We start from the raw sequence: 24,972 nt of genomic DNA, 5'->3' as shown, positions 1-24,972 counted from the left end.
AAGAAGCTATGGGGGCCTGAAACTCAGATGGAGATCCATAAGTAGGTGGTGCTCCTGAAGTCCAGAGTATATGAGATAGGAACAGTTCATGGATGGAGATGTCATCCAAGACCTAGATTTGTGAGGCTAGGATTTTATAAGCTACAGAAGGCCGACAGCAGAACAACTTAAAGTTCATACAGTGTCTGCCAAAACTGTCATATATAATAACTGGAGGAGTACACCATGGGCAAATGCCTTTCACTGAAGAACCGTCTACAGAATAAAGAAACAAAAATAAAGAATAAGGAAACAAAAAGAAGCACTCTCTCCTCTGAAGTCATGATTATGTAATTTAAAAAAGTTATAGTAAATGAAATTGCTCTTTCAAAACCCTCAGTTTTATTCTTATTTTTTATTTTTTTGCGGTACACGGGCCTCTCACTGTTGTGGCCTCTCCTGTTGCAGAGCACAGGCTCCGGATGCGCAGGCTCAGCAGCCATGGCTCACGGGCCCAGCCGCTCCGTGGCATGTGGGATCTTCCCGGACCAGGGCACGAACCCGTGTCCCCTGCATTGGCAGGCAGACTCTCAACCACTGTGCCACCAGGGAAGCCCCCAAAACCCTCAGTTTTAGCTTTCAGTTTATTTAATGTTCTCCAAAGTAGCCTGGAATAATATGGGTTCTTGCCTAGAGATTATTCTTTTTCTATTAAAATGCTGCACAAAATTTAAGTTTACATATCTATGCACATACTACCACATAAGCAAGTTAAGAATTTGTTTTCTTTCCCCTACTTAAACTAAATGTTGAGTGCCTGATCAAGCCTACCTTCAGCTCACTGGGAATTTTTATTTTTAAATTAAGGTCCTATATGTTTTATCTGTACCATAAAATGATAATTAGGATTTCATTTTGTCATGTAATTAGGACTTCACATTGTCTTTTAATTTGCTTGCTAATTGCTTTGGGTCTCCAAATTTTGTTTCCCCAACCAGATTGTAGCTCCTTAAAGGGGAAAGATCTTATTCTTTTTTTTTTTTTTTTTTTGTATTCCTATCAAGGACTAGCAAGACTGGGAAAATAGAAGGAGTTCAATAAATACTTCTTGTCCACTCAGCCATAAAAAGAAATGAAATTAAGTATTTTGTAATGAGGTGGATGGACCTAGAGTCTGTCATACAGAGTGAAGCCAGAAAAAGAAAAACAAATACCACATGCTAACACATATATATGGAATCTAAAAAAACAAACAAACAAACAAAAAATGGTTCTGAAGAACCTAGGGGCAGGACAGGAATAAAGACGCAGATGTAGAGAATGGACTTGAGGACACGGCGAGTGGGAAAGGTAAGCTGGGATGAAGTGAGAGAGTGGCATGGACTTATATATACTACCAAATGTAAAATAGATAGCTAGTGGGAAGCAGCCGCATAGCACAGGGAGATCAGTTCGGTGTTTTGTGACCACCTAGAGGGGTGGGACAGGGAGGGTGGGAGGGAGATGCAAGAGGGAGGGGATATGGGGATATATGTATATGCACAGCTGATTCACTTTGTTATAAAGCAGAAACTAACACACCATTGTAAAGCAATTATACTCCAATAAAGATGTTAAAAAAAACCCCAAAACTTGTCTAACTGACTGACAAGTGAATTTTTAGACATCAGCTTTCTTCAAACATATCAGAGCTTCTATGTTTACTTGCAATTGACAGGTACAGCACATCCTACTTCCTTAATGTTAGCACTGATGGCAGCTCCACAGCTCCATTACTGTTTTACTATTCTAAACCTATAAAATCTTTCCTGCTCCTCAAAGCTACCATGTATCTGCTGATCTAATCACAATGATAGCTACACTAGAAATCTGCCAACTGTCTAACTGGCATCTTTCAGTAACAACTGCATTCTTTGTATTTTTTTTTTTTTTTTTTTGCGGTACGCGGGCCTCTCACTGTTGTGGCCTCTCCCATTGCGGAGCACAGGCTCCGGATGCGCAGGCTCAGCAACCATGGCTCACGGGCTCAGCCGCTCCATGGCATGTGGGATCTTCCCGGACCAGGGCACGAACCTGTGTCCCCTGCTTCGGCAGGCGGACTCTCAACCACTGTGCCACCAGGGAAGACCCATTCTTTGTACTTTTAAACTTTTGTTTAAAGCATATAAGTCAGATGAAAAAAGATGTATAAAGAATAAATTATATATAGAAAATCAGAAATAAAGCATAAAAACATCTCTATACACATGAACACATGGTCTCTAAATAATTAAAAGTTCAAATAAACTCATATAATATATACTTTGTATCTCGGATCCTAGAATCTGAAAAAACTTTATAACATTCAATAACGTCTATATTGGTTATTAAATCAGAGGGCAGTTTAGAGTTATTGAATGAATGAGGGAAGAAAATTTACCAACATCACTAAATTCTTTTATGTATTCTACATTTTTGCTCTCTATATTTTCTTGTGTCAAAACACTCTAGACTTTTGTATAACTTCCACACAAAAAAAGGGATAGAAAGATGACAAAATCTTTTGTCACACCCTACACACCTAGGGTAGCATTTAGTTTGCAACTGAAGTGGCTCCCAGAGCCGTATTATAAAAAAATCTCGTTTCCAAGATCATAAAAATGATCCAGGGGAACTCCCTGGCGGTCCAGTGGTTAGGAGTCTGCGCTTCCACTGCAGGGGGGCCTGGGTTCAATCCCTTCTCAGAATTTGTATTTATATTAAAATAGAAAATTTGCTAAATAATAACTGCTATCATGACATATGTTACTATGTCTGACAATGGTGTCCTGCAAACAAGATAGTAGTCTTTGCCAAGAATAAGTGTATGCATTTTTGTATTATTTGATTTCTTACAATTTTTAACTTTTAAAGTAATAACATGTGACAGTTTCTTGGTGCTCTAAAGCACTGCTCAGCTAATCTCCTCTGGAAAGTCTATATTCATATTAGAATTTTTGAAATTATTCTCAAGATAATAAGCTATGATTATTTCTTTCCTCTGAGATGAATAACAATAGGATTCAGGTGAGTCAAATTCATTATTAAATTCTGCAAGGTTCCTTTAACTCTCATTAATATTTATCATATGGTAAATGATGTACTATGCTGCCCCCACGCACACCCTTGATCTTTTGGTACCCTCTTCTGTATACCACAATCAACAATCCCTGTGATGCTTTTATTTTTATTTTTAAAAATATTTATTTATTTAGGCTGTGCTGGGTCTTAGTTGTGGCATGCGGGCTCTTTTAGTTGTGGCATGTGGGATCTAGTTCCCTGATCAGGGATCAAACCCGGGCCCCCTGCATTGGGAGCGTGGAGTCTTAACCACTGGACCACCAGGGAAGTCCCCCTGTGATGCTTTCAAATACAGTATGTCTACAAAATCTTTGATAATCTTTTTTTTTTTTCAAGAAGAACTTATTTTATCTCTGGAGCACTTAGTGACTTATTTCTAATGAACAGAATAAAGTGGAAGCAAAGGTGTGATTTTAGAGACTAGCTTGTAGAAAGCACTGTGGCTTCCTCCTTGCTCTCTTGGATCTCTTTCTTTGTTACTCTGAGGAAGATAGCTGGCACACTGTGATGAAAGGCCCATGTGGTGAGGTATCTTGCCAACAGCCATCTTGGAGTGAGCCATCTTGGAAGTGGATCCTCCAACCACCGTTAAGCTTTCAGGTGACTGGAAGCCCTTGGCCACATTCTGACTTCAATCACATAAGATCCTGAATCAGAACTACCCAGCTAAGTCACTTCTGAATTTCTGACCCACAAAAAGTGATTAATAAATAGTTGTTGCTATATATTGGGGTAAATTTGGGGTACTTTGTTTTGTTTTTTTTGTTTTTGCGGTATGCGGGCCTCTCACTGTTGTGGCCTCTCCCGTTGCGGAGCACAGGCTCCGGACACGCAGGCTCAGCAGCGGCCTAGCCGCTCTGTGGTATGTGGGATCTTCCTGGACCGGGGCACGAACCCATTTCCCCTGCATCGGCAGGCGGACTCTCAGCTACTGCACCACCAGGGAAGCCCGGTACTTTGTTATATGATAGATAATACAATGAATCCTATCTCAACAAGAAATACTGTACAAACTACAGTGGTGTACAAGAGGTAAAACTCAAGTTTTCCATTAAACTGAGTACTTCTCCTCTAATGTCACTAAACTACAAGCAGAATACTAAGGGTCATCCAATGACACAGGTTCTGCGACCTTGACTTTTTTATGTCCTTTTAGAAATCAAAGGACTCCTGCATGCTCTTTGTGTAGGATTTCTATGAACAGACTAAACTATACGTTTCACGTTTCTCAAATACAATTTTCTAAAAGGTCCTCTTTTCCCTCAACATATTCCTTTTTCCTCCACTCTATGTGTCTCATTTTCCAAGGCAGCCATAGTTGCCATTTGCCATAATGTCTGGGGGTCTTTCCCTTTTCAAATAACCTATCCAAGTCCCAAACAAGGTAAACAGTTCTCAAACTACCCACCAAATAGGAGGAGGAAAGGACTGTGAGTAGTTAGCAGTAGCCTCCTTCTGTTGTTGGTTCAAAACGTTTCTATTAACTCACTAATTCATTACAGAGGCTAGGCCAACTGATTGGGAATGTAATTTCTAAAATCAGTTAAGTTTTTCATGACACAGAGAACTATATTCAGTATGATAAACCATAATGGAAAAGAATATATATATATGTATAACTGAGTCACTTTGCTGTACAGCAGAAATTAACATAATGTTGTAAATTAACTATACTTCAGTAAAAAAAATAAAATCAATTAGTTTTTGAGAAGGCTAATAAAATAAAAGATTGAAAACAGAAAATTGTGCCATTATCTTAGCCATTTCTGCATACTACCTTCTAGGTTTTGTCTTGTGTATACATGCATACTTTGACAAAATTGCAAGCAACCAATATGGAATTTTTTCATTTTGGAAAAACCTTAATGATATCCATGCCAGTCAAACTCCTTCAGGAAAGGATTTCAATTGTATTACCTACAAGTGTATTTAATTATAATTTAATTAGCTCAGATCAACATATATGCCAATGGAAAAGATTTTAATTTCAATTGGCCAGTATTTTTCTAAATTAGGACTAATTTTTGTAACGCATATATATAGCCAGCTCTTGAATACTCAATAAATCCAATTTATCCATTCTTTTAGAATATATTTATTCTCTTTAATCCTTTATATGTTTAGTGCTCATTAGCATTTTGGCTCTAGATATATAAAGGAAGATTAGAAAACTGAAATATAAAACTGCTAATTTTTATTATAGTACAAAAAGATTGAGTTGAGCTATTCGAAGAGTTAAATACGTAGCTGTCAAATAAATCTTTCCCCTGTTAGTAAAGATAATTAAGAGAACTCACTGAATTTAGATTTATTTCCTACTTGGAGCTTTATATTTTTCCCTCTTATGGTCTGTCAACAAATAAGGTTATAATTGATGCAACATTATTAATTTTTTGGAAATAAGCTACCTTTGACATGATTTCTGTTACTTACACTTAATTTCAGCCCAGCTGTTCAGATATATATATATTTGAGACATAAAGACATCTTACAAAATTAAAACAAACGTAATTTAAAAAAGAAATCTGTTTGAAGGTTCTCTTTGAACACTAATTGACAAACTCTAAAACTTTCATAATGACAAATTATCCAAATTCAAAATAAACTAAATTATTAATATATCTTACAGCCTTTCACATTATCCCCTTTGTTCTAATCAAGACTGCTACTTTCAAAAATACTTTCTATGTACTTGAACTGCAGATATTTTATTATTTTCAGAGAAATGTTATAATTGGAATAAATATAAGAATTTTGACTAAAAATTGATGATAAATCATGACATTTAGAAGTCTCTGAAACAGGAAAATGGTCTGCAAATGTTATTTACTTAAGCACTAAATTAATGTCAGCATTTTATAGTAGTTCAATGATTTTAAAATGTACTATAATAGGCTCTATCACAAAATTGTATTCTAAAACTCAGAATCACTGTTTCTGAATTTTGTCTTTTGCAAAATAAACCTGAACATGTTCCAGTGGCACAGTTTCTTGTGTTTACTAGCAGTTTTAGATAAACGGAAATTGCAGTGGGGGTGAAGAGAGCTGAATGATTCAAATAAAAAAACCAATAATGATTCTAAATAAAGAAATATGAACTGGGAGATACTGTAGGGAATTTTTCATTCTAAAATTTTTATTTATAGGGAACTGTCAAACTGGATTTCTCAGATCTGATGTTAAATAAAAACAAGTTAAGATATTAGTTATGGGATAAGTAACTGAATAACCTTGACACACAAAGTCAAAATCTCCTACCTGATTTAGAAGGGAATAAATAAATAAATATAGCACTCTTGACTTAATTGTCTTGTGGTTGTTAAGTGTCCTCATTTGTTAGGAGATATTATTTCACTCAAGAGCTGTTTCATCTCACTAAAACACAATTCATCTCATTAAAAAAATTCATTTTTAAACATAAAATTCCAATGATGCAGAAAAGCATGGAGAATAATACAATATACATCTGTATCTCGACCACCCTGATTTAACCAGCATTAAGATTCTGCCATATTTTCTTCAGAACTTCTCTTTAAAAACAGAAAAGTTACAGATATACCTGAAGCCCTCTTTATTCCTTTCCCAGAATCAGTCTCTTTTCTCCCCACCTTCATTTTTCTAAAGAATACCCTTCCTGCATATGTTTTTATACTTCTACTACACATTTATATTTTTATAAATGATATCATAATGTTTTATATTTTAAAAAAATCTAAATAAATTATTCCCATTTTTTCATTTTGAAATTTCCATTTTTTACTCAACATTGCTTTTGAAATCTAGGTATATTAATATATAAATATTTAGTTTAATTTTTCTAAAATGTTTAATTGTAAAGATATACCATTCTGCTACTGACGGATGTTTAGGTTGTTTCTAACCAATGTACCATGAACATCTTTGTACACATCTCTCTGCAGATATGCAATATTCCTTTTTATATTGCTTCAATGAAGACTTTTGCTTAAGCTAGTCAGGCAGATTTTGTTTTTTAATTAAACACAGGCAAATGAAAAAACTAGAATACTATTTTCTAGCCCAGAATCATCTGTGTCTTACTATCTTATTTCTTTCTATGTAAAATCTTTTATTTCATTGGTAAACACCTGTGAGATAGAAAAGAGAATACTAGGAAATAGGAAATTTAAGTCTTTATTTTACTTGGAAATAGTGCTTCAAATATATTTAGGAACATGTAAGTTACTTGTTTGTATATAGAGAACTTCTGTTTAGAATTCCAGTGGTGGATCCATTTCAGGAAAATAAAATGGGGAAGATGTGTTATGTACCACCATTTAAATTTTGATTCTTGCAACAGCAGTGTTAGGGTTGAAAAGAATCTTATCCACTTTCTCCACCGTTCCTGCCCATCCCAAATGTGACAGAATACTGACTAAATAATTCAAGAAGCCCGATTTCTCATTTATTTCCTTTAGGGAATAAACTGGCAGCGCAGTCTACCTTTGATTCTTTTTCTTTTGGTATTCGTGATTTTACGTTATCATGTGGCTGATCCAGAGTCAAATTATTCCTCCTTGCTTCACTGTCCTCAAGCAGGGGAACACAGCCATAATTGTTATCTGTAAGACAAAAACCTCTTAGACATAAGTGGGAAATCCTTGTTTTTGGTACCACCTGGAAAAGTAAAAAGAATACAAACCCAAATCCCTAATTTTAAAGAGTAGAGATTTTAAACTATGAATTTAAAAAATTCTTTAGATAATAGTTACTTTGACAATTTGCCCATTTAGATTTTGGCATATTTGATTCATATTTTTTTACTTTCATTCCCACTAAATGCACAAAACCCCTACTCTTCCAGTATCAGTAGTATATAAAATATGTAGAATTTAGAAAACTAGAAGTATGTTCTTTGTATCTTATCATCAGCAATGTAATTAAACTTTTATTTAAGTCATATTTTCAGGTATGCATTTGTTTATGATAATTATTTGCATAATACTCTATGCTTATTATTAAAAAATGAGAAAATGCAGACATGCTGAAAAGAATAAAAAAATAAAAGCTACCCACAGTTTTTATTATCTGTGAATTATTCCTGTTAACATTTTGGTTTATATTTTATCAGAATTTTTCTTTTCCAATACATATAAATTCAAAAAAGAATCTTTTTTTTTGCATAGATAAAATTACATTTATTTTTTTATCTTGCTTTGCTCAGTTTGCCATATGTCATGAATATGTCTCACGTTTGTAACTGAACACCTATTATCACTTTTCTTGGCTACGTAGCTGTTCACTACACAAATGACTGTAATTTGACTGTTGAACATTTATTTCTAGTTTTCCATTATTAGAAATTATACTGTGATGAGCATCCTTGCATATATACCTTGAGTACTTAAAGAAATATCTTCTTATGATATATTCTTAGGACTTAAATTTTTGGTTTAAAAGGCACAGACATTTTAAAAGCTTTTGCTATTTATTGACAAATTGTCTTCTAGGAAGTTTTATCAACTTAAGAGTTCCACCAGATAATATATGTGAATGTCCATTTTCCCATTTCCTGCAACTGTTCATTTCTTAAATAAACATAACTGTACCACAGTTATTAAAATATCAGAACTACTGTAAAACAATGGAGAAATAAAATAGAAAAACTTAACTTCCATCTTTCTTTTCTCCCAGAGGTTTAAGAAATAAATAAAAATTTAACATGAACATACCTCGACTGGAATTCACAAGAAGTAACTGTGATTTTAGCTTGTCAATAATAGTTTGTTGAAGTGACAGCTGTTCCTGTTGCTCACGTATTCTCTGCTCATAGTTCTCAGTCTGCTGACATAAAAACCAGTTAGCCTGATATTTACTGACAGACATGTACATACATTTACTGCCCCTTAATAATTACATATAGATATGAGTTACCCATATTGCCATTTCCCAGGTACTGGAGCATTTATTTATGAGCTAAAAATAGGATCCAATAACGCATTTATAATCATTACACATAAGTGATTTAAAACGCTTTAAACACTGTAAAATTTTAAAAATCTTCTTAAATTTCAGTTAAGAGTTCAATGTATAGTTCCTTGGATAAAAATTATAATTTAGAATTTAATCCTTAATAATAACAAAAAAAGCATGAATGACAAAATGGATATTAAAGTTATTCTATAAAAATACCCACTAACTTTAAAAAGTTAAGATTTCATGTCTTTTAAATAAACACACTTTTGAATTTACTTTTAGAGTACAAAAACACAAAGGAAGTAGCTATAGCTAAAACACTATGAAAATCAAAGGGACATGTACAAATTATAAAATACATTGATCAGAAACTTCTAAGATTAAGTTTTAAGAAGTCAAGAGAACACATGGTTAATCTCTAGTGGATATCTTAAATACCACAATTTCCCTTATATTTTTAATCCATTCACCTTACTATTTCATTGCAGTGGCTGTGAGAATTAAGCAATGAAAGAAGAACACGAGTTTGCATTAGAGGATACAAATGTTGCAAATCTGAAATTTGAAAACGTTCCATTACAATTATCAAATTAACACGAAGTCTGAAAAATGTATGACCAAAAAATAATAGAGAATTCTTTAACAATTTCTATCACTAGAAGAACATATAAATGACTAAATTATAAATTCCTTGAAATATGAAATGGGGTTCTAATAATCTTGGACTGTCCTTCAATAGATACTAAATATACTATTTTGCATTGATACTTAATCAAGGTTCAAAATTAATGAAGCTCTATTATTTTCAGAGATCTATAAACCTAAAGTTCTTTATATACACAGCTGTTCCTAGATTCCCAAAGTAAATCAGCTTAAGAAATGAAAGCAAAATACCACATTTTCCCAAATAAAAGGTGAAATTTTATAAGTATTACACTTCAAACATGAGTAACTGACAAAGCTGGTAAATAACCCAAGTGGTGTGTTGTCTTTGCATGTTGCCTGAGGGTAGTATCATATAACTTGATACTCCCATAGAACTCTGCAAAGTAACTTACACATAGGAGGAATTCAGTACATGCTTATTGAAAAAATAAAATAAAAGAAATAAAGAATCCAATTAAAAGAAAATCCAAGTAAATTTTATTATAATGAATAAAAGAATGAGTCTTTTGAATCTGTCTGAACCATATGTCCTATGACTAGGAGTCTGAGAACAGAACCTTGGATACCAAATTCCAGTCGAGGGCTAGGCTTCCCCAAATAAGACTTCTTATTCCTACATAAACTTACGTCCAAGCCCCTAGAAAGAGTGGGTAGGCTGACTGTAAGAAGGGTTTAAACCTCTAATGCAAATTCTGTAATACTTTAAATTTACCTGGCTACACAGAGCCACCAGGGCTGAGGAATCAGCAAACACGCTGATATTACAGTCTGTACTATCTACTTCTGTGTATTTAGAACTTTCTCTAAAGAACTCAAAGCTTTTCATAAATATCAACGAAAAATTACCCATTCATTCACTATTCTTTGAGAGCTATATATATTCTACTATCCAGCATTAAGTAACCAGTACAAAAAAACTTAGTAAGTTAGAGACGGGCCCAGAATAAATGTATGTTATTCAAGCCTCAGTCCATTCTCCATGTACTATATATTTTCCCCCAACCTTAATGAAAAAACAAATGACTTGTATTTTCTTTTGGAACCAACTCAGAAAGCCTCTGCCAGGTAATTTTCATCTTCTAGTTTCTGGCTTAAAAATATACTTTAGCACATCTGCATATAACATATTACAATAAGTGAATAATGCTGAAAATGCTTTCATTAGCTGGAAAAAAATCTATAGATCAACAATAATTTCAAGTTGAAGTTTTGAACTATTTCTTAAACAACTCAACAAAGTACTTTATAAACTTAAGCAAATTCTGTAATAATTTAAAAACCAATACTCTGGAAGTATAGCAGGGGAAATAGAACAGCAATGACCCATGTTCTTTTACTGTTCTTTCCACATACTTACATTATATCAATTACAGTAGTCTAGCCTAAATGTTTATATGTATGACTTCCCTTTAGACTATGACCTCCTCAAGGGCAGAGACTATTTTCTCCTGAGTACTCCATCTCCAGAGTACAGCAGAGTACCTAGCACACACTGAGATGCTCAATAAATATTAGTCGAATAAATAAACTAAGTTTTATAAGGAAATATAAGAGAAATAGATATGCCTTCAGAAGTAACCTGAAGGAATGGAGATAAGGTTTTGCTTACATTTCTATAAGGAAAATAGGAAAAATAGAGACAGTAGGTCAGTAGGTAAATAAGACAAAAGGAAATTAAGTTTCAGAAGATGGATGCAAAAAAAAAAGGCCATGTCTGAAGATTTTCTTTTTCTTTTTTTGGAAAAAAAGGGAAGCTTATACTATCAGAAAAAAAAAGTACTAATTTGAGAAGAGAAAATACATATTTAGAAAATAGTATAAAAGCTTCTGACCACAAGGCTATGAGAGGGGAAGTCCAGAAGAGGATACTGTATCAAACTGGGAAATAACCAGCAGAATTCAGTTTACTTGCTATGTTTGGAAACTAACAGGAACAAGAAGTTTGGTTTCTTTTTCTTTTTAGTAAATGCTTTTGTTCACTGAACAGATGTCAACAAACTTACTATCTGAAAAGTCTTTTTAAAAGGTCAGATAATTGTTGCACTGTCACAGTATTTTTTTTAAAAAAACAGTACAATTAAAAAGCAAGTACATTCCAGCACTACCAAAGACCCAACAAAACAGAAAAATCACTAACAACCACATTGAAAATGTACAACAGCAATGTCTTGTCAACACTTCTGTACAGAGCACAGACATGACAGCTAAAACAGACAGAAGAGAAGATGCTTTTGACAGCCAGTGTGTGTGAATGATTCTTTGAGTCAGATGGCAGCAACAAGTTACCAACTAGGAGATCTGCATGACAACTAACCATCCATCTGTATCAAACACCATCTGGCCGAGATGACTCTGGCTTCTGTGTATTTGACACTCCTTCCAGTTCCAAAGACTAGCAAAACAAGTGGTCTATCAGCATCTAAAGAGGTAAACAGGTACTTAGGTACTTGGTGCCAGAATGTACTTTGTATTCTTTCTCAGTGTTCAAAAGCAAAACTTAAAACAATGGTGATTAAATACAGTACACATCTTGAATTTACTAAAAATGGTTGTCCATACGTACTCTCGACTATCATAAATAAAGCAAAAAGCTTATCTTAAGAAATGTCCCTTTATCCAGGCAAAATTTCAATCCATCTTCAAAACTAAGGCAGCATATTCTCTATAATTTTGGACATACAGCTGCTCAAGTTTTCATGGGTTTCATAAATATTAATATAGAGTTCTATAAATTGAATTTTTTCCTACTGCTGATACTGAAAATTCTCATTTTTCATAGTTTCCAAAGCACGTATTTCCTAAATGGGAAAAAAAGTTCAAGTGTCCTTAAGTCATCCATAATTCTCTAAATAGGTCAAACATTATCTCTTCTCATCCTCAAGAACTAATCCCAATATTCTGAGACATACCATTCTTTTCCTCTAAGTATAGAAAGAATAAAAATTTTAGTAAATATTGAATGGATTAAAAGAAAAAGCCTTGGTTTAAAAACCTTTCAAACTGCTCCAAGATTAACAAAGAGGACAAAAGCTTTATTGAAGGATTTGCTTGGCTACCACAAAAGCTCTCAATAGGGAGCTCCACAGTTCATGAAGGAAGATAATTAAATATTAATTATTCCAACACATAACACTTCAGACACAAACTAATTGTCTTATCTTGAAACTTTGGTAAACTAAAAACCAACTTCAATTTTAGGTTAAAAAAAAAAGAGATGGTATAGGATTAAAAACTCAGAGATATAGTTTACACAGCTCATTGCTAAACCATTCTCTGCTATATTCTCCTATAACTAAGAAGTTATAAACCCTGCCCTCTCCCACCTTCCTGATACCAAGACTCACCTGGGAGATCTGCAATTTGACAGATCAGATTATCAATCTGATTATCTACTATTAAGTGACAGTGCTGTCACCAATTTCTCTGCATGCCAAATGGTAAACTATTTTTATTTTACAATATTGCATTGTGGTCCTGATTAATTTATTCAACTTCTTTGAGCCTTGGTTTCTTTCACTTTGAAATGAAAATAATATTTACTTACAGGATTGAAGGAGATTGCTTATTATGGTACATAATAAGCTCTTTGCAAACATTAGTTACTTTCCTGTAATAATGAACAACGTTTCCACATAATATCTATTACTATAGCATGTAGTGCATATGTCCATTAACTAAAGCTCTGATTATCACTGTACATAGGCAATTTGTCACCAGACTTACCACACAACCACCCCATGCTCTAAGCCAGTTTCTCAGTCCTTCTAGTTCACTGTAATCTAGGACTCAGAAGCTTCTCTTCAAGAAATCAGTGTGGTATCTCCATTGAATCAAAAACATTCTGTCAAGCAAAAAAACAAACTCTGGTTGTTCAAAGTTTACAAAGAGACTAAATAGGCTCAGAAATGATTAAGAAACAAAATTGTCGTTAAAAACTACAAAAGTAGCACGTTTGTTGAAACAATGCAAAAAACAACAAAATGTCCACCATTACCAACATAACAAAACCCCAGATATGTACAAAGTAAAAGTGACAGTCTCTTCCTTTACTTTGCTCTCCTTTCCTCCTCAGAGGTAATTACTACTGACACTTGGGCATTTGCCCTTTCAAAACTTCTGTGTACATGTGTATGTATCTTTTTTTAAAAATGTGAACTGTTTTGCAACCAAATTTTTCATCAACACATTATCATCATATGATCATTTCACTGACTACTATGCTCCAGAAATTAGAGAGCTTTATTTTCTCTATCTCACTTAATCCTTAAACTAACCTTCTGAGATTATTTCCCACATGTTATAGATGAGAAAACTGAGGCACAAAGAGTTACAAAATAACCTGCTCAAGGTTTCTCAGTAGGTAGTAGAGCTGGGATTTGAATACAGGTTTGCCTGACCACAATGCCCAAGACCCTAAATAAGCACCATGGCTAGACTCATGTGAGTCTATCTAGCTCTACCAAGGTCCTCTTTTTGCTATATATTCTCCCTTCAGGCAATCTCATTCCCAGTGGTTGCTTATTTCCCAGACTTTCAAATTCTCCTTCTAGCAGAACCCTCCTTTGAACTCTATATCTATGTGGTCAAGTGCTCCTGAAAAAGCATTTCAAATTTTACTTACTCAAATCCGATGATCTCCTCCCTCCAACTAACAAACCCCTCAAACCCCCTGCAACCCCACCAAATCGGTCCTTTTCTAGTATTCCTTCTCTCAATACATGGCACCGCTATTTATCCAGAAAGCTACGACCATCCTTGACATTTACTTGTTCTATTGCCAATCCATCACCAAGTGTCAATTTTAATCTTAAATACTCTCAAATCTATCCACTTGTTCATTTCCAATGTAGACATAACAGTTCAAGCATCCAACATTAATGAACTACTGCAACAGCCTAACTGCTCTTCTTAAATCTATCAGCCAATCCACTCTCTACACTGTAGCCATAGTGTTCTTTGCAAAATGTAAATCTAATCATAAGACCCACTCTTTCCTCCTCCCACCCCTTCCCCCAAAAAACCTTAAATGGCTCCCTACTGATTATAGAATAAAAAACCAAAAATCTTCAATATGGCCTCTAAAACTCTACAAAGTCTTGCCCTTGACTCTTCTCATTGCATTATTTCCCTTATACTTTCAGTTCTTTAGGCGAATGGGGCTTGTACCTGGAAAGCCCCCCAACCTTGTCCTTCCACAATCACTTCATAAAAATTGTCTTCTCTAAATTAGGTCAAATCCCTAACAGACATTTTAAAAGCAGTTTACTTTTCTTCCTAATACTTATCAGAGTTTGAAACTTTACATTTACAGGATTGTTTGACTAGTCTCTGCTTAACTAGTCTGTGCCACCATTTCATGAAGTAGGGAGCATTTCTGCTGCTCATTGTAGACCCAGTAACTTAGAGCAGTTCCTGATACAATACATTGAGCAGGTGCTCAAAATAATCTTTGAATGGGTATCATAATTTAAATATTCCTAATTATTAATGAATCTTCTTGAATATATATCCTAGCATACCTGCCTAAAAGTTTTAACAGGACATATTTCTGAAAATTAAGGCCTGGAACAAAGGATACAAACATTTTAAATTCTAATAGGTGGAAAACAAGTTTATGGCAAAGTACTCACAATGTACAATAGAAGAAATAAGCCTTCGATCAGAAACAGCCAGAAGCACCTTTATTCTAATACCAGTAGCTTCAGTAGAAAAAAAAAAAGAGTGAACTACTTTATTCCTACCGACACTTTACACCAAGATAAATGTTTTGAGGAGCAAAGAAAGGTAAAAAGGAAGAGTAGTAAACAATAATGAGGCCATTCACATCTTAAGTGAAAGTAAAGGCATTTTAAAATAAAGTAGTACGTAAAATAAAGGCATGTTATGCCTTTATGCATTCCTTTAAAATATGTTTTACAAGCTTTTATAGGTAACATAAGCCTTGAGAGTTTACATTTCACATGGGTCAAGACTAGCTCTAGAATAAAGCAGTCTGACAGCACAATCCTTATGGCTTTACGTTTGTCAGAACAACATTTAGAACTGTAATTTATGATAAAAAGACAGCATAAATTTAGTCTTATCTGAGGTTTTCACCTTATACCCACTGGTTAGTCAATAAGGCTCTTTGCTTAGCACACAGGATGATTTGAAATATTTTATATCCTTCAACTTACTTATCAGTACAAAGAAAAAGCAGTTTATAGCACAGCATCTGAACTATTTTAGAATTAAGGAAATTTCATCCTTTATATACAAGTTATTGTAGATATTTCTCTTTTAATCAAGAACTGGGCAAGAAGAGACAAATACTTCTTTTCTCAACAAGAGGATATTTTCTGATTACATAATACAAAGGCTCTGGGGACAAGCAGATCAAACGCAGGAAGTTTTCTGTAACTTAATCATTTATGAATATGGTAATCTGACTTTTAAATTGGCAATCAGTTTTTAAATTTTCAGATGTTTTTATTACTTTATTAAGATTCTTCTCTTGGTCAAAGAAACAATAGAGGGTACTTAAGTCTTTTAAAAATATATTTGAAAAAAAAAAAATATTTGGTTTCTCCCACAGGACAGTGGCAGAAATGAGTGACAAGCAACTTGGTATAATAAAACTGATTTAATATTTAATTCCACACTGTGGAAACTTGTGATATTTGAAACTCCCTAGGCAGCTTAACTAGTCAGTCACAAGATATGGCAAAGACTGCTAATTATTACCACATACGCATTCTCATTCTTTCTTTTAGTAATATAGACTTTTTTGTGTGTCCTCTCCCGTTGCAGAGCACAGGCTACAGATGCACAGGCTCAGCAGCCATGGCTCACGGGCCCAGCCGCTCTGCGGCACGTGGGATCTTCCCGGACTGGGGCACGAACCCGTGTCCCCTGCATCGGCAGGCGGACTCTCAACCACTGTGCCACCAGGGAAGCCCAGTAATATAGACCTTTAAGTGGGCACATGATCATCCAGCTAGAGAATATATTTACTGGCCTTCCCCACTACTAGGTGTGACCATGTAACTAAGTTCTGGCTAATAGGGTATGAACAGAAGTGACCTGTCCAAATTCTGGACTACATCATTAAAAGGAAGTTGTTTGCTCTTCCCCACTTCTCTCTCTTCTTACTGGCAGGGAAATGATAACAAGTAGAGCAGCCACTGTGACTCCAGAGAGGGAAACTGTAATTTAGGGGTGAATGAGCTGCCTGACTAGCCCTGGCTACTCACTTCTGGACTGTTACATGAGAGAGAAATAAACTTCTATCTTATTTAAGCATGGTATTTCCTGATCTCTTTGTAACAATAGCTTATTCTATCTGCACAAAATTCAGAGGCCAAGCCAACTCTACCACTGCCCTACATAATAATCTCTTCTCTTATCCTTCAAGCACATTGAAAGTTGTTTATGTCAGGGGCTACCGTGATTAAAATATTCCTCTACTTTGCAACAGTCAGAAGACCTTTTAGTCTGGGTATACCTAAGTGCTTATACAAAGCAAGAAACAGAATAAGCCATATTAGACTGTGAATCCTTTAAAAGGTACATTTTATGTTTTATGTATCTTTGAATCCCTAGCATTTATTATGTTCCTAGAACATCATAAATTATTTGTAGGATGAATAAAAGAAATATGAATGGCAAACTTTATACTCTAGGCTCTCTTAGTAAGAGATGTATAAATCACAAAGTAAGGATTTATCCAAGGATAGGGAAGATTATATTTGGTTATTTATAGCAATGGGAAGAAAACGGTTTGAAAACCTGGAATGGGCTGTGATTTAACTAGGTTAGTATAATGAATATGGACTTTTGAGTCAGATAAACTGTTTCAGTATAGATTCTGCCACTTATGTTAAAAAATTAACGTATTTCTGAGAGTCTCAGTTTCTTCATTTGAAAACGGGGCTAACAATGCCAACTTTGTAGTGCTGGGAGTATTTACATATAAAGTATGTGACTCTTGTAAAATATACTCATCATAAAAAGTTAATTCTCCTTTCTACTTTCTGAAGTAATATGAATTTAAGGATTGAAGGAGGGAAAAGGATACAATTGATTCAGTATTTTCTGGGATTACCTGCCATTTTAATATGGTCTAGAATAAAGGCTAAACTGTAAGGAAGAGCTAAAAATAGTCATGTTTTCTTACAGACTAGCGGTTCTAAGACAAACAATTTAACGTCATGGTGGTAGGAGTGCCTAGATGTAACAATGGAAAATTTGGTATAGAGAAGAACACCTCTTAGGGGCCAGGGAAAGTAAATATACTTGACGATCAATAGTAGGATATTAGTAGCAGTATGAAGGATCATCCTTTGAAATTTAACTGAGGTAACTTAGGATAAATAGAAGGCAGTATTATTCCACACGGTACCTTATAAAACTCATTACTCTATTAATATGGTATAGGTGGGAAAAAAATAGTGGATATATAAGTTCAGGTCTGACATTCAGTTTAATGTGCCTTCCAAGTGACAATAAGATATATGAGTCTAGAGCTCAGAGGGTAAATCTGGAGTAGGGAGATAAATTTAAGAGTCACTGTCATAGGTATTTGAAGCCATAGGAGAAGATGAAATCGCTCATACAAGAATATAAAGTAAGATGCAAAGAAGGCCTTGAATAAGTCTAATGTTTAGCGACCTGGTAGTAGAGAATAAACCTACAGAGAAGAATGAGGAAATGCAACCCAAAAAGGAATGAGAAAAATCAAATATGGTATCTGAAATGTTAAAGAAAAATAGTGCTTTAAGTAAGAGGTAGTACAAGAGATATGATCAGTTATTAGATGGAATGAGGTAGTTCTGTATGTGTGAACTTGAAAGACTGTGGATGATTTTAGGCAAAGAAGTCATAGACATGAAATCTGTGGTCAAGCAATTTTTTTTTTCAAATCATAGTTCTACTACTTATTAGTGATGTGGTTGTGGGCAAGTTATTTCACCCTTTTTGTACTTCAGTTTCCTCATATGAAAGATAATTCTTCCTCATAAGAGCTGTAAAATGATTAAATCAGATGACTGTGAAGCACTTTGGCAAACGTAAGCCTCAATAAATCTTAGTGATGATGATGGTGAAGATAAAGGTATTTAAAAAAATTTAAAACCTTTTTCAAATTAGCATAACTCCATTTTTGAAGAAACATGATTCACATATTCTGGAAGGATATACATATATTACTAACAATGATTACCTCTGGGAAGTGAGGGAGAGGACCATCACTTTATATTCTGTGTATCTTGGATTATTTGCATTTTTTTCAATAAGCATGTGCTGCTTTTGTAATTTTGGCCAATAGTATTTAAAAAAAATCACTTACCTGCCTTATTTGTCTTTGTCTCCTTTATTGATTTGGAATACTCAGATGTCTTTGCTTGACAGAATTTTCTTAAATGGATGTAGCACACTGACTTTTCAAAGAGGAGCTTCTGAGTCTTAAACTGCAGTGAACTAGAAGAAATGCTGTGAGAAGAACTGACTTGGAGTATGGACAGCTAAGTGGTAAAAGGCAGGCGAGTCTGTACAAACTGATGAATGACAGGTGAACAGCAATAAAACATAGACAGCAGGAGAATCTAGGCTACACTGATTTTTGTTTTTTGGTAATAGATTTTTTGAAAGTTGTGGTAAAATATATGTAACATAAAATTTGCCATTTTAACCATTTTTAAGTATACAGTTCTGTGGCATTAAGTACACTGACATTGTTGTGCAACCATCACCACCATCCACCTCCAGAACTTTTTCATCTTCCCCAACTGAAAATCTGTCCTTTGAAACACTAATTCCCCAATCCTTTCCCCCAGCCTCTAGGAACCACCCTACTACTTTCTGTCTCTCTGAATCCAACTAGTCTATCCATTGTATGTATATACCACATTTTGTTTATCTATTCATCCATTGAGGGGCACTTGGGTTGCTTCCACCTTTTGGCCACTAAATAAGGCTGCTATGAACATGGGCATACAAATATCTCTTTGAATCCCTGCTTTCAGTTCATTTGGGTATATACCCAGAAGTGGAATTGCTAGATTATATGGTAATCCTATGTTTTGTTCTGAAGAAACATCATTTATTTTCCACAGTGGATACACTATTTTACATTCCCATCAGCAATGTACAAGAGTTCTAATTTCCCCACATCCTCACCAACACTGATTTTGGTTTTTTATTTATTTATTTATTTATTTTGCGGTATGCGGGCCTCTCAAAATTAGTCAGTGTGGCCTCTCCCGTTGCGGAGCACAGGCTCCGGACGCACAGGCCCAGCGGCCGTGGCTCACGGGCCCAGCCGCTCCGCAGCACATGGGATCCTCCCGGACCGGGGCACAAACCCGTGTCCCCTGCATCGGCAGGCGGACTCTCAACCACTGCGCCACCAGGGAAGCCCCTTAATTTAATTTTCTGTAATAGCTATCCCAATGGGTACAAAGTGGTGTCTTACTGTGGTTTTAACTTGCATTTCCCTAATGATGTCGAGCATCTTTTCATGTGCTTATTGGTCATTTGTGTAACTTCTTTGGAGAATGTCTATTCAAGTCCTTTCCCTATTTTTTAATCAAGTTGTTTTCTGTTGTTGAGAGTAGGAGCTCTTTATATATTCTAAATATCAATCCTTTATCAGATAAATGATTTGCAATTATCTTCGCTCATTCCTTGGGTTGCCTTTCACTCTGTTGATAGTGTCCTTTGATGCACAAAAGTTTTAATTTTGATAAGTCCAACTTACCTAATTTTTCTTTTGTTGTCTGTGTTTTTGGTGTCATATCTAAGAAGTCATTGCCAAACCCAATGTCATGAAGCTCTCCCTCTACGACTTCTTCTAAGAGTTTTATAGTAGCTCTTGCATTTAGGTCTTTGATCAGGTTTAAGTTAATTTGTATATGGTGAAAGGTAAGGGTCCAACCCAAGAACACAGACTTTCCCCCATATGTTTCTTCTTTTAATTTTTTTTTCTTCTGGCTGCACTGTGCAGCTTGCAGGATCTCAGTTCCCTGACCAGGGATTGAACTGGGCCACGGCAGTGAAAGCCTGGAATCCTAACCACTAAGCCACCAGGGAACTCCCTATTCTTTTAATTTCTTTCAGCAACATTTTGTAGTTTTCAGTGTGTAAGTCTGTCGCCTACTTGGTTAAGTTTATTCTTAAGTATATTATTCATTTTGATACTATTGTAAATTGAATTTTCTTAATTTCCTTTTCAGTTTGTTTAATGTTAATGATTTCTGAGTGTTGACTTTGTACCCTACAACTTTGCTGAATTTGTTTATTAGTTCTACTAGTTTATTTGATGGAATCTTTCGGGTTTTCTACACACAGGATCAAGTAATCTGCAAACAAATGGAAATAATTTTTCTTCTCCCTTTCCAATTTGGATATTGCTTTTCTTGCCTAATTACTTTGGGTAGGACTTACAGTCCTATGTTGAATAGAAGTAGTGAAAGTGGACATCCTTGTCTTGTTCCTGATCTCAGAGAAAAAGCTTTCAGTCTTTCGCCATGGAGTACTATGTTAGCTGTGGGTTTTTCGTATATGGCCTTTATTACGTTGCAATAGTTTCCTTCTAGTCCTAGTTTGTTGAGCGCTTTTATTTTAAAAAAAGGTGTTATTTTATCAACTCTTCTGCATCAATTGAGATGATCCTGTGGTTTTTGGCCCCCTCTTCATTCTGTTAAAGTGGTGTATTACATTAACTGATTTTTTTTTTTTGCAGCACACGGTCCTCTCACTGCTGTGGCCTCTCCCATTGTGGAGCACAGGCTCTGGATGTGCAGGCTCAGCAGCCATGGCTCACGGACCCAGCCACTCCGCAGCACATGGGATCCTCCTGGACCGGGGCACGAACCCATGTCCCCTGCATCGGCAGGAGGACTCTCAACCACTGTGCCACCAGGGAAGCCCACACTGACTAATTTTGATTACACCGATTGACTTGACCATCCTTGCACTGCAGGAATAAATCGCACTTGGTCAAAGTGTATAATCCTTTTAAAATGCTGTTGAATTTCGTTTGCTAGTATTTTGTTGAGGATTTTTGTATTGATATTCATAAGACATATCAGCCTGTAGTTTTCTTGTAGTGCCTTTGTCTGGCTTTGGGATTAGGGTTGCTGGCTTCATAGAACTGAGTTAGGAAAGTGTTCCATCTTGATCAATATTTTGGAAGAGTGTGGGAAGGACTAGTGTTAATTCTTCTTTGAATGTTTGGTAGAAATCACCAGGGAAGACATTAAGTTCTGGGCTTTCTTTGTTGTAAACTTTTTGGTTACTGTTTCAACCTCTTTACTAGATATAGGTCTATTCAGATTTTCTATTTCTCCATGTTCCAGTCTTGGTAGGTTGTGTGTTTCTAGGAATTTGTCGATTTTATCTAGGTTATCCAATTTGTTGGTGTACAATTGTTCATAGTACTTTTGGAATTCTTTTTATTTCTGTAAAATTGGTAGTATTGTCCCCTCTTTCATTTCTGATTTTAGTTATTTGAGTCTTCTTAATCAATTTGGCTAAAGATTTGTCAATTTTGTTGATCTTTTAGAAGAACCAATTCTTGGTTTCATTGGCTTTATTAGTTTCTAGTCTCTATTTTGTTTATCATTGCTCTAATCTTTACTATTTCCTTCTTTCTGGTAGCTCTGGGTTTATTTTGTTCTTTTTTAAATTTCTTAAGGTGTAAAGTTAGGTTACTGATTTGTGATCTTTCTTCACCCTTTCAGCATGCTTTCACTGCATCCCATAAGTTTTGGTATGTTGTGCTTTCATTTTCATTTGTCTCCAAGATATTTTCTAATTTCCCTTATGATTTTTTTTCTGACCCATTGGTTATTTAAGAGTGTGTTATTTAATTTCCACATACTTGTGAATTTCTTAGTTTTCCTTCTGCCATTGATTTCTAGTTTCATTCCACTGTGATTAGAAAAGACACTTTGTATGATTTCAATCTTTTTAAATTTATGGTGCCTTTTTAATGGCTTAAAATATGGTCGTAGAGAATGTTTCATGTAAACTTGAAAAACATGTGAATTCTGCTACTGCTGGGTGGAGTATTCTGTATAAGTCTGCTATTTCCAATTGGTCCATGATGTTGTTCAAGTCTTCTATTTCCTTATTGATCATCTTTGTCTGGTTGTTCTATCCATTAATGGAAGTGCTGAAAGTGAGATAGTGAAGCTGCCTACTGTTACTATAGAGTCATCTATTTCTTCCCTTAAATACTATAAATGTTTGCTTCGTATATTTTTGAGTTTTGATGTTCAGTGCATATATGTTTATAACTGTTATATCTTCTTGATACCATCCTTTTATCACTATGTAATGTCCCTCCTTTTTTTTGTAACAATTTTTGACATAAAGTCTACTTTGTCTGATATTAGTATAGCCACACTTGCTCTCTTTTGGTTACTATTTGCACGGAGTCTTTTCCCATCCTTTCATTTTCAATCTATGCATGTTTTAAAATCTAAAGTGAGTCTTATAGACAGCACATAGTGGAATCCTGTTTTTTTATCCATTATGCTAATCTATGTCTTTTGAGTAGGGTGGGACCCATTTATACTTAAAGTAATTACCCATAGGGAAGTACTTACTTTTGTCATTTTGTTCTTTATTTTTTGTATGTCTTATAGCATTTTGTTCCTCATTTATTCTGCTACTGCCTTCCTCTGTATGTAGTTGGTTTTTTGTAGTGACACACTTTGATTCCCTTCTCCTTTCCTTTTGTGCATATTTTATATTTTCTTTGTGGTTATCACTGAGATTACATATAATATCCTGAAGTTATGACAATCTCTCAAATCGACAACAACTTAACTTCAGCTGCATACAAAAATCTTATGCCTTTATAGCTCTGCCCCCCACTTTGCTATTGATGTCACAAATTTCACCTTTATATACTGTGTACCCATTAGTATAGACTTAAAATTATTTTTTATACATTTGTCTTTTAAATCCTATAGAAAATAAAAATCAGAGTTACAAACCAAAATTATAATAATAATGATTTTTATATTTGTCTATGTATTTACCTTTTCCAGAGGACTATATTTTTACTTGGCTTCAAGTTACTCTCTAGCACTCTTTCACTTCAACTTGGACATTCCTTAGCAGTTCTTGTAAGTCAGGTCTAGGGGTAATGAACTCCTTCCACTTTTGTTTGTCTGGGAATATTTTAATTTCTCCCTCATTTCTGAAGGACAGTTTTGCCAGATATAAAATTCTTGGTTAACAGTTTTTTTTCTTCAATACTTTAAATACATCATCCCATTGTCTTCTGGTCTGCAAGGTTTTTGCTGAGAAATCCACTGACAGCCTAATTGGGGCTCCCTTGTACATGATAAGTCACTTTCCTCCTGCTGCTTTCCAGATTCTACCTTTGTCTTTCAACAGTTTGATTATAATTTGTCTTGATGTATGACTCTTGGGTTTATCCTACATGAAGTGTGTTGAGCTTCCTGGATTTGTATATCCATGTTATTCCTCAAACTTGAGAAGTTTTATTATTTATTCAAATAATCTATTTCTTCAAAAGAATTTCTCTCTTCTCCTTCTCCCTTGATGCATATATTGCTGCACTTGATAGTGTCCTATAAGTCCCTTAGGTTCTGTTAACTTTTCTTTCATTTTTCTTTTTGTACCTCAGGCTCCATTTTTTCAAATGACCTGTCTTTTAGTTCACTGATCATTTACTCTGCCTGTTCAAGTGTATTCTTGAACCCCTCTAGTAAAATTTTTATTTTGTTCATATTATTGCTTTCCCGATTTCCTTTAGTTCTTTGAGTCTGGCTTCATTTAGCTCTTTGAGCATAGTTACAACAGTTATTTTAAAGTCTTTGTCTATTAAGTATGATGCATGTGTTTCTTCAGGGGCTGTTTCTGGAAATTTATTTTGTTCTTTTGAAAGGGCCATGTTACTTCCCTGGTGGTCCAGTGGTTAAGAATGTGCATTTCAGCAAGCCTGGCATCTCACATTAAAATGGGAATAATTATGTTGTCTCTTGAGGACACAGATGCCTCTGTAAACCCCTCATATGAAGCTGTCTAGTGTCATATCAAACCACAGGGGTTGGGTGATGGAGTTAGATGTGGGAGAACAAAAAGATAAGTATGATCTTGCTTCATTATTGCCACTTCTGGGCCATTACTCATTTAAACTTAAGCAAAAGACCATTCACAAGGCATTCAATTACACCAGTCTCTCCTCAAAACAGTTATCTTCCAAGATACTAGTCATTTCCTCACATTCAAGAATTTTTGATCTTCCTTTCACAACAGTCTCTCTAAATGCTCCTAAAA

General features: G+C 34.9%; 1 protein-coding gene across 1 annotated transcript in view; it reads right to left on the bottom strand.

The window, feature by feature from the left end:
- Positions 1-24,972, bottom strand: part of TANK (TRAF family member associated NFKB activator) — an 89,189-nt gene that overhangs the window by 25,248 nt on the left and 38,969 nt on the right. Inside the window, exons 3-4 of the mRNA XM_065880753.1 lie at positions 8,769-8,877; positions 7,540-7,658 (exon numbers count right to left, since the gene is read on the bottom strand). Coding sequence (XP_065736825.1) covers positions 7,540-7,658; positions 8,769-8,877 — 228 coding nt within the window. The remainder of the gene's footprint in view (positions 1-7,539; positions 7,659-8,768; positions 8,878-24,972) is intronic.

The sequence above is a fragment of the Phocoena phocoena genome, chromosome 7 (assembly GCF_963924675.1).
Source record: "Phocoena phocoena chromosome 7, mPhoPho1.1, whole genome shotgun sequence".
In the NCBI taxonomy this organism is placed as follows: Eukaryota; Metazoa; Chordata; class Mammalia; order Artiodactyla; family Phocoenidae; genus Phocoena; species Phocoena phocoena.
The sequence above is the reverse complement of the archived record's forward strand: the minus strand, read 5'-3'. Positions and strand labels throughout refer to the sequence as shown.